This window comes from Sceloporus occidentalis, unplaced genomic scaffold, assembly GCF_023333645.1.
Source record: "Sceloporus occidentalis isolate IW3139 unplaced genomic scaffold, rSceOcc1.0.p SCAF_84, whole genome shotgun sequence".
Classification (NCBI taxonomy): domain Eukaryota; kingdom Metazoa; phylum Chordata; class Lepidosauria; order Squamata; family Phrynosomatidae; genus Sceloporus; species Sceloporus occidentalis.
Window position 1 is genome coordinate 3,239,488 of NW_028317064.1, and position 10,842 is coordinate 3,250,329.

General features: G+C 37.4%; 1 protein-coding gene across 1 annotated transcript; it reads right to left on the reverse strand.

Moving 5' to 3' along the window:
* Positions 1-252: 252 nt before the first annotated feature.
* On the reverse strand, positions 253-2,778 carry LOC149285105 (nicotinamide N-methyltransferase-like). Its single transcript, XM_089495799.1, has 3 exons — positions 2,628-2,778; positions 2,147-2,327; positions 253-535 (listed from the first exon to the last, which is right to left on the reverse strand). Exons 1-3 carry the CDS (start codon positions 2,776-2,778, stop codon positions 253-255), a joined length of 615 nt encoding a protein of 204 aa, XP_089351925.1.
* Between the last annotated feature and the right edge of the window lie 8,064 nt (positions 2,779-10,842).

The following is a 10,842-nucleotide window of genomic DNA, read 5'->3' on the forward strand; positions in this document are numbered from 1 at the left end:
TAACATCTTTGACAAATTTATATGAAACTTAAATTAAAAACTTTTTAATATCAGTCACTTTTAAATCTCAGCATCTCTGTTGCTCAATACTTCTAAATGTATACAGTACTACAGGCCACCATTTGAATTCGATTTCCATAATTTATATTATTTATGATGCAAAAAACAAAATTGTCAGGGTAACGTTAAATCATGTTTTAATCAGTGGATTAAAGGGACACTTATCCCATAAATTTTTTTAAATTTGTGCAATTAACTCTCCCCTTGTTTCATAGCAATTGCGAATATGATTTTTTCATGATCAATTATATGACTACTAGTCTTTCTGTCTTGAGTTTCAAATGATTCAATAGTATACCCTTCATCGTTTAGGACTTTTTTGACAAATTCTTCATCGTAAGTTAAGATTCTGAATTTGTGCCCCCCAGTGATGTAATAGGAAGCATTTGAAAGTCCAAACAATATCAGACGGCCGCCTGGTTTTAATAAAGAGGTGATTTTTCTCAAGTTGCTGATATATGCATCTTTATCTATGCTGACAACGTTCAATATATGGGCAGTGATTATACAGTCAGCTTTTGGTAACACAATTGGGTCTGTCAGATTATCTTTGGTAAAATCACATTTCAAAATACGATTCATTTTTCTTCTTAACATTTCTTCTTTTTCCTGCCACCCATCACTACAAAAAAGAAAGATTAAGTAAAAAATCAATATTTATAATTTGGAAATTAGTATGTTAATTTGTTAATGAGATGGTAATAAGCATATCTAACCTACAAGACGGGAATTTAATAAAACATTCTACAAATTCATGGGATGTGCTTAGCAGCTAATTGTTTTATATACTTGGTTGTCCCTTTAAGAATATTATACATTCTCACCTAATAATAATAATAATAATAATTAGATACAATTAAATTTTCCTGTTCTATTATAAATGTCAAAATATTCATATAAATAAAATGCAAATGTTCCAAATGCTTAGGGGCAGAAATGGCACAGGTAGGCTGATTAGGGAGAGGCAGAGGTGGCACAGACATGCTGAATAGTGGGGCAGAGGTGGCAGAAGCAGGCTGATTGGGGGGCAGAGGTGGCACAGCAGGATGATTAGGGGGCAGAGGTGGGACATGCAGGCTGCTAAAAGGACAAAGTATTATTAGCTTGTCTGCGGTCCTGTGGTCCTAATGCGTCTAATCCTCCGTAATTGGAGGTCAGTTTAAGCGTTGCAGTATGGTTATGAGTTTACTGGACAGCAACGTAACTTCAGGCGTCATGTCAGAGCTCACTCAGAGTGAATCCTAGAGCTGACACCAATTACAGAGGCGGCCAGCAATGACAGATATTATATGCATTATATTGAGTTGGGTTAATTCCAGATGGAGCCTGGATATAATAAAGTTTAATGTCACCTTTCTTTTATGCTGTGGCATGTAAATTCTCACTGCCTGATTACTTTAATTTGAGTTTAAACTATCATCATATAACATAATGGATGTGGGCCGGTTTTTGCGGCACTTTTTTTTCTGGGTGGGGTGAGGGTGGTCAGCATTTCACACTTCGCCCCAGGCAGCACAATGTGTTGAGCCGGCCCTAATGAAGCCGCCTTGCGGTGCTCATGTGAAATGTTCTGCAAAGTGGCCATTTGCAAAAGCAAATACCTTAATCTATGTCACAGCTTATTGCTCTGGCTAAGGGAGATTTGGGGATCTTCTCAACATGGCTCATGATCTCCACAGTCTTCAAAAGTTGGGTATTTGGTAGGACAGTGGAAAGTCCCACTAAAAGTGGGAGATATGGAGAAAGTTTCGTACAGGGTACATCTGAGACCCCTTTGACAAAAAGAAGCACTATTAGCCATGTGTAAGAGCTGGATTTAAAATGACCTGAGGTCTAATTAAATATTGATGAAAAATGTAAACCTGAGAGATGAGAAACAGTACGCTCAGAAGAAAACTTTATAGGAAACCTTTCTGTGCTTAGGTGAAGTAGAAACATAACAGGGACAAGAGCCATAGTCCTTTAACATAAATTATATCTATATCAATAATGTGAAGATCTAGAATGTATGGACAGGGAGAGAGAGAGAGAGAGAGAGGGAGAGAGAGAGATACTCAACTATTTTCCTTCCAGGTCCATCATATACTTTGATGCATGAGACCAGTCATAGGCTTCCTCATGGCTGCTTCTCCATTTCTCCAGCTCAGAGATGCAGACATCGTTGAATTCTAATACAGTGATTTCTTTAAAAAACTCACAAATTGGAAGGAGATGAGATATAACGGGACCAACACTAAAATCAATCAACATGTCCCCTTTAATATGACCTGTAACAGAAGCAACCAACAGATCAATAAATATATACCCTACACTGAGACAATTCTCTAGGAAAATTATTGAAGGTAGCTTAAATTTATACTTATAAATATATATTTATTAGAAACAAATTAAAATATTTCTTTGAAAATCCAGAGGAAACAAAATATTTTTAGAATACATGTTATGAAAAAGAAAGTATGGAAAACGTCTGTGTAGATTTTTCATTTCCAACTCTTCTAGCACTTGTAAAATAATATTTTCAAACATAATTATTAACAAAAAAACCGTAATCAAGAAGAAAATCATACCTGATGAAAGTTCTTTATACAGATATTCAATGTGTCTGTTTGTAGCTTCCTCTACAATCATTTTTTCTGCTCTAGAGGAATAAAAGTCTTCAAGAAGTTGCACAGGATCAAACTCGTGAACATGATAACTTTTAATATCTGTAGAATCCATTGCGCTGCCGAACTTTATTGTGTAGAGTGCAGCTTTGTGTTGCTGCTATTTATTATATGATAAATATTCAATGGTTTTGTCATATGACAAATAATGTAAATTAAGTATGCAAATAATGAGCTGTTTCGCCAGGATATTTACTTGTAAAGTATGATGCCAACTAAATCTGTCATTTTTCACAACTTAACCCCTTAAGGACCAGGGCTTTTTAAAATTAAATATTTTTGTATGTCTTTCTTCAACCGTTATTTCCCTCTTTTTCATTTAGGGTAACCACACAAATTATATACATATTTTTGGAACAAGTAGGTTTTTTATTTCAAACTGCAGGCAATAACCACTGTCCAGTAACAATATATATATATATATATATAAATTGGGAAATGGTTATGGTGAGGAAGTGACTCGCTCATGGCTGGTCTATTCATGTCACGTTCTACCCAGGCTGTGGAGCTGCATTTCTCAATCTTGCTATAGTTTCTCTGTTTTGCTTTAATCCGTTCCTGGATTTCCTTATGCTCTGCTCTGATCTGCCATTCCTGGCTTCTAGTTCTGCTTTTTGCTTCAGCTCTGTTTCCTTTATAAGGTGTGCCCCACCTGTGTGTTCTGTTTGTCTCAGTCTGCAGTCTACAGGTATGTCTCAGTGCTATGTGTTTGGATTTCATGTTTGGTTTGTTTCGTACCTATGTAAGCAGGCTTTAGCGTTAAGACCCACCGTCATTGGAGTACTTTGGCGTAGTGGTGGGCTAAGCATACTTTGGCCATAAGATGTGATGGAATCTCCAATAGTTATCAAATAGTCCTAGGCTAGTTCCTGTATGTATGTGTGTCAGTCTGTGATTTAACCTGTGGGGTGTCCTGACCTGTCCTGTTCTGTCTTGATCTTGAGTATTCCTTGTCTTGTTCCATGTAGTGCCCTGTATGATGTATATTTTTTGTGTTATGTTTCTTGCCTGGTCTCCCTATCCCTTGCTCGCTATGTTTCAGCTATTACTCTGCTTAGCTTCCACATGCCCAGCCTGCAGCATCCCGCTAGTCTTGTGCTATGTCTCATGCCTGTTCCAGGGTGCCTGCAGGATTTAACTTTGTTCTGGACTACATCCGCTGCTATATCAGGGCGCTGGTATGTGGCTGCACAACCCTAGATGCTCATCACGCGGTTGAGTGCAGTCGCCCTGCACCAGGCCCTGTCCTGTGACTCCGCTACTGCATACCGAACTCCTGAACTCGTTCTTTGGGCGCGCTGGGTCATTACAGTCGTCTGTATGGACCCAGTTCCTGACAATTCCCTGACTTCTAAAAAGTCTGCATTTTGTATCTGCTGTCTTCTCATTTCCCAGTCAGACCATCAATCCTCATTGGAGCAAGAAAGTGGATTCAATCAGTGGAAAGCGCCTGAACAGATTAGTGTTCATGAAAATGCTAAGACTCATCGGGCGTGCTTTACACAGTGGAAAGAAATTTAGCTGAAAACAGAGGAGTTATTAATTATTATTATTATTTATTGTTTTACATAGCGCCATCAAATTGCGTAGCGCTGTACAATGGGTAGACAAGACATAACAAGTAGTGTGTAACATAACAAATTGACAGAGACAACAGGTGAGGAGGGCCCTACTCTAACGAGCTTACAGTCTAGAGGGATTTAGGGTGTGTTACAATGTGGAACTTCAGTCACAGATTGAGAAGTCTGCTTTTCCTTCTCAATCTGTGACTGAAGTTCCACATTGTAACACACCCTAAATCCCTCTAGACTGTAAGCTCGTGGCGTGATATCTTGCGGAGAATCCTTTACTGCATAAAATTCCTTGCAACTCAAAACCTAGCTTTACGAGGACACAGGGAGTCACTTCAGCTGGACGATGACTCCAATGTGGGAAATTTCCTTGGCTTATTGAAACTACTGGCCATTTTTGACCCTGTCATGAAAGAACACCACACTCATGTGGAAAGTCATTCTGGATCCACATCGTATCTTTCACCAGGTGTCCAGAATTAATTCATTCACATGATGGCATCCACTGTTCGCCGGAGTTTACTCAGAAGCTATGGTCTCATGTTTGACTCAACTCCTGATCAGGCACACCGTGAGCAGATGTCAGAAGTGAGGTATGTGGAAATTGATTTTGAGAGGAAAACAGTACATGTTCGAGAGTCCTTCCTTGGTTTTATACAGATAAACCAAAAGGATGCTGAGAGCTTGGTTTAAGACATCTTGAAACAGCTAGAGAAGGACAAAATGGAACTACAAGATTGTTGGTCACAGTGCTATGATAATGCTTCTGTGATGGCTGGATACAGAAGTGGTGTTCATCAAAGAATAAGAGAGAAAAACAACCTGGCAGTGTTTGTGAATTGCAACAATCACTCACTCAACTTGGTGGGTGTACATGCAGCCAAGCAAGATGCAATGATGGTTATGTTTTTTGGCACCATTGAAGCTCTCTACGTGTTCTTTTCTCGTTCAACACTGTGCTGGGAGAAACTCAAACAATCTGTGCCTGTGGTAGTTAAGTCGCAGTCTGAAACTAGGTGGAGTGCAAGGACAGAAGCACTGAAACCCGTCAACAACTACCTTGAAGAGATACTTCAAGTTCTCCAGGACATGATAGACAATGAAGACGAGACCAGTGAAACAAGAAGTGATGCAAGGCAGCTGTATAACCGCATGTTGAGTTATGATTTTTTGACGTTGCTGGGATTTTGGAACAAAGTACTCATCTGCATTGACCGTATTCAGAAGAGGCTGCAGGATCCTAGAATTTGCAGGATGCCCTGGATTTGAAAGCCCTCAGAGATCATTTTGATGATGAAAGAGAAGTGTTGGTCAGTGAGTCACTGGAAAAAGGATTTGGTCTCTATCAAGAATGGAATATTGACGTTGAAAGACGTCAGAGGCGAAAGAAACGCATGCCTGATGAGAACTCGAGAGATGCTGGGTTATCTGCCAAGGAGGAAATGGAAAGAGTCATGAAAGGAACGCTCAACTTTTCACAGAGAAATGGATGAAATGTTTGCCTGTCTGCATGACACTGACATCAAGTTTGGCTTCCTTATTGATGTCAAGGGATTGTGTTATGGTGCCTGCAATAACGACCTAAAAAAGAAGTGCAAAAATTTGGGTGAATTCTACAGCTGTGATGTTGATGGACAGCAACTATACGAAGACATTTTAGATCGCAGAATGTTGCTGTCAAGTCGGGCCAACATGAAAATATCAAGCCCTAAAGAGCTTCTTGAATTTATTGTTCAGTATGGAGATGAGAGCGTCTTCCCTAATCTTCGCAAATTCCATTCAGATAATGTTAACCATTGCAGTTTCCATCGCCAGCTGTGAGAGATCATTTAGTAAGTTAAAACTAATACTTTCATATTTCAATATTTCAGAGCCTCCATGGGTCAAGACAGACTCTGTGATCTTGCTCTGCTGAGTGTAAAAAGAGAAGAAACTGAAAAAACTGACTTTGAGCACATCATAGACCAATTTGCCTCAGTGAAAGCAAGAAAGGTGTGCTTGTAATTAAAAGTAATTAAACTAATACCCTAGGCTAAAGTTGTTTTGTTTAAACATTAGGGAGAATTGTTGTATTAAACAATTAAAGTTAAGAACATAGAAGTTGTTTTGTTTAAACATTAGGGAAAATTGTTGGATTTAGAAATGCATTTCATATATTTCCCAGAATTGTATGGTGGTTACATGCATCTGCAGGAATGTTTGACTTATTATGTTTTCCCATGCCCCTTACCCCCTTTTTTGCTTTCTGTACCCTTTTATTGCACAAACCAAAACATTTAATTCGAAAACAAAAAAAGATTAACAAGCTTGACTTGTATTTCTCGGCTGATTTTTTTTGTGTGTGAAAGTGATCTAAAAGATGGGTTTTAGATATTTGGACAGGGGCGCAATTTCAGTGCTTGCCATTGACGCTATTTTCAGTAGATTCGCCTCTGCATGATGGTATAAATAAACAATGCATCTTATTTTTCCAAGTCCATAAAAAATTGCGATGCATGGTCATAAGCGTCCTTGTTTCCGTTTAACCATTTCTTCAGTTCAGTAATCATTGAATTTCAATACAGTGATTTCTTTGAAGAACTTACAGATTGGCATAAGATGACAAATATCATCAACATGGCCTCTATGAATATGACCTACAGGAGAAATAACAACCTTATCAAATAAAGTTCATGGCACTTAAAATTACTTTTGGTAAATCACTATTATGATTATTAGCAATTTTTAAAAATAATAATAAACTCAGATACAGTAATTTTCTGTTACTAAAGACTCATAATACATTTAATTTACAGCTGTACTTATTTAACAATTAACACTAAACATATATTAATTAAGAAACATTAGTTCCCTTTGCAGACATTTCATTGGGTTTTTGACAGCATCCTTTAGAAGACATTAATCTGCTTTAGAAGAACAAAATGCATCAAGAAAGTGTTTCTGCTCAAAGTCATGCTCATGATATTTATGATTGGTGGAAGACATTACGTCACTGAACGCAGTCGCATTTACTGCAGAGAAAAACTGAATGCTTATTTATTATATTCATTTAAACCCTAATTTTATATTAAATGAATCCTATTACCAAACTTCAAGCAGTTATTATTAGCTCATCATGTGCTAATCCACCAGGATATTCTTCCACAGAATAGGATGTCAAATTCCGCAATTTACTGTAAAGTTCTATAAATTAAGATTAACCTCGTATTATGCAGATAAGTGCTCCTCCTTTCTAGTTCAAAAGGTAACTTTTATTAACTTGATTAAAAATCCACCACCTAATATACAATCAACTTATAAAATGTAGTCAATCTCCGTTCATATCAAGTGAGATAGCTCTGATTTAACATAGTATACTTTTATGCTCTGGGTACAAAAAAGTCCAAAAACTCCAAATTAGTAAGATGTTATATCATAAATATTTGCAGGTCACAAATTGCTAATTTTAGTGAGTCTCTGTATCCCAGCTGGAAAAAAACCTGGCATTGAAAGAGTTAAATGAATGGGTTTGAAATACCCATAGGGTATAAAGAAATGCATGTTTTGATGGGGTAAATTGAATTGGCCAGGTTCAAAGATGCCCCAAATAGGACATGGGTGCAGACTGCCCAGATGTCAAAAATTAAAATAAAATGCACACCTCCAAAACGTGGCCTTTTAACCTCCAAACAACCTGACAAAGCTGCGCATGGGTGGTATCACTGTGCTTAAAGATGTTGCTAAACACATATTGGGTGGCAGTGACACATACCAAAAGCTGTACATTCATTACCACAAAGTTTGCCAAAGGCTGTTGGTAAAATTAGTCATGAAAAGATTAAAAACACTAGCATTTAAAATACCCTGGGGATTTTAGCCGAAAGTAGCATGTTGCCTGACATGTTATTTGGACTGACTATGAATTTATTATGCAAATTCATTTATAACATGAGTGAAATATTTTAATATGAGACATTTTGAACATCATATCATACAGTTTACCCCTGATAATATTTGTCTAAACAACATGTCATTTGACCTATACCTACTTAATGAGTCTGTATTTAACCCTTCCTCTGTTTAATTGCAACAACAAAGAAAATTTTCTCATAGTCAGCAATATCTGTCATTGTTTTCCTGTTTTTTGCTTGAAACACTTCCATGCTATACCCTTCTTCTTTTAGAACCTTTCTGAAAAATTCTTCATCATAGGTTAAGATAGAAATATAAATCCACAGTTTTTATTTTTTTTATTATTTTAGTGTAAAATTTATATCTATTCAACACAACACATTTTGAATACATCCATAATTATAATATATCATTTTAAATGGGTCCACGTAAATCACTTTTTCACATGCCTTCAATTATCACATCAATAACATCACATTGTTCATTTATTATACTAAATATGTTCAAGATGGTTAGTTGTTTCAATCATTGATCATCCTCTAAAATCTGTTGTAGTTCTCCTTCATATAGTTGGAAAATACCAACTGATTCTGGTCTACATGATGATTTAGCTCTGGCATATAATTATAACTCCAGTTGACATAACATCCAGTTGTGCAAAATCATGTTCCCATGAACTAAAGTCCAAGGAGTTGGCGCTACAAAGCTACATTTGGACAAAAAGCTTGATGATAAATCTTCCAATAATTATTCTGCCTAAAAAAGTTCTGATGCTCCGGATTTGTTATGGATATTTTGCCACCTTGTAAGTTTAGGACAAGTTCATTTATTTTACATAGTTTTGGCTGCACTATTTATAATATTTACCTTGTTCCTACCAAGTCGATCATAACCTTTGATGCATGAGACCAGTCATAGGCTTCCTCGTGACTGTTTAGCCACTTCTCCAATTCCAAGATGCAGAGATCATTAAATTCTAATACAGCAATTTCTTTGAAGAACTTACAAATTGCAAGGAGATGAAAGATACTTGGACCAACAGAGACGTCAAGCAACAAGTCTCCGTAAATATGACCTGCAGCCCAAATATTAGGATTATCAAACAATTACAAGCAATGGGGTTTAAAATTGTTAATTTCGTAAATCTTTAAAAAAAAAAGTTAAAATCAGAAACAATCATCTATATTAGTATTACTACAGACTCATGACACATTGAATTCATGACTTATGTTTTATGTTTATCTAACAAAAAATATTTGATTTCTATGAATTTCAAGCACATTTTTACAATCAGTAAGTACATTTTAATCGAGAAACAACATACCAGTCATCAATTCCTTATGTAAGTATTTCATGGGGTTTAGGAAGACATCTTCGAGGAGAGCTTCATCCGTTTTGGGGTTTGGGTTCAAAGGCATGCTCATGGTAATATTTAAGATCGGTGGAAGACATCCTGTTGCTGAACTTGCTGCACTTATTTCAGAGAGATTTTAAGCTCAATCACCAATCCCCTGTATTTATAGGTATTGTAAACCCTGAATATATTATTTTCTTCTGTAATTCTATCATAAGACAATAAACAGAAATGTATTAGCTAGTCATGCGATGCTCTTCCAGGATATCCGTTGACCGAACAGGATCTGAAATCCTTATTTTAAAATTTCATATATTTTTATTGTTATGATTCATAATCATTCTACTATTTCTTATTTGTTCAATTACAAGACGGCCCCTCAAAATTTCAATATTAATTTAGGAAAAAAAGAAAAAGCTTGAATATAAGACTACCCTATAGGAAAAAAAGTTTTATTAGTGAATATTAATTCACATGTAAACTATTTTTTCATATTTAATAAAAAAAAATTTTGGTTTTTATTTCCTTTTTCTGCCCCAGTTACGCATATCTTCACCCCAGATATGCCTTATACCCCTCCTTATATGCCACTCTGCCTCCAGAAATGCCTTATACCCCCTATATGCCACTCTGCCTCCTTAATAAGCCACTCTACCCCCAGATAAACCTTTTAATCCCCTATTTGCCACTCTGCCCCCAGATATGCCTTTTATACCCATATATGCCACTCTCCCTCCGGAAAACCATTATACACCCTAATGCCACTCTTACCCCCCCGACTTACCAGTGCATCCCTAGACTTGTCCCCCGTGCTTCAGACTCCCTGGTGTCTAGTGGGGCAGCCAGTGGAGGTCTGTGTGATGTGCACAGACAATCCCCACTGCTGCTGGCTGGTACTTCCCTGGGGCTTCTATGACTGGTGCTCTGTCATAGAAGCCCCGGCGGAAGTGCAGGCAGCAGCATATATTGTCTGTGCACATCCTACAGGCATTCACCCCCTGCGGGATGCGCACAGACAACTTCCACTGCCCAGAGGAAGTGCCGGCAGCAGCAGAGGTTGTCTGTGCGCATTGCACAGACGCCCACCGGCTGCCGAAGAGGAGGATCCGGGTTCCCTGCAGCGCTGCGGGGTATCTGGATCTTAGTCTTTTAGTCAGACCTCTATTCATGACCTCGAATATAAGACAAGAGCATTTGCTCAGAAAAAAACCTTGTGTCATAATCGAGCAAATACGGTATATTGTCTTTGTTAGTTGGACCTGAAAACATGTTGAAGATGATTTTTGCTTTAGAATGTATGATC

Excerpts from the sequence above, each read along its gene's own strand:
- LOC149285105 (XM_089495799.1), bottom strand. The coding sequence starts at position 2,778 with ATGGATTCTACAGATATTAAAAGTTATCATGTTCACGAGTTTGATCCT. Across the intron at positions 2,328-2,627 it reads GTATAAAGAACTTTCATCAG|GTCATATTAAAGGGGACATG; the intron begins GTATGATTTTCT and ends CTTCTGTTACAG. Across the intron at positions 536-2,146 it reads GACTGGTCTCATGCATCAAA|CATAGATAAAGATGCATATA; the intron begins GTATATGATGGA and ends GAACGTTGTCAG.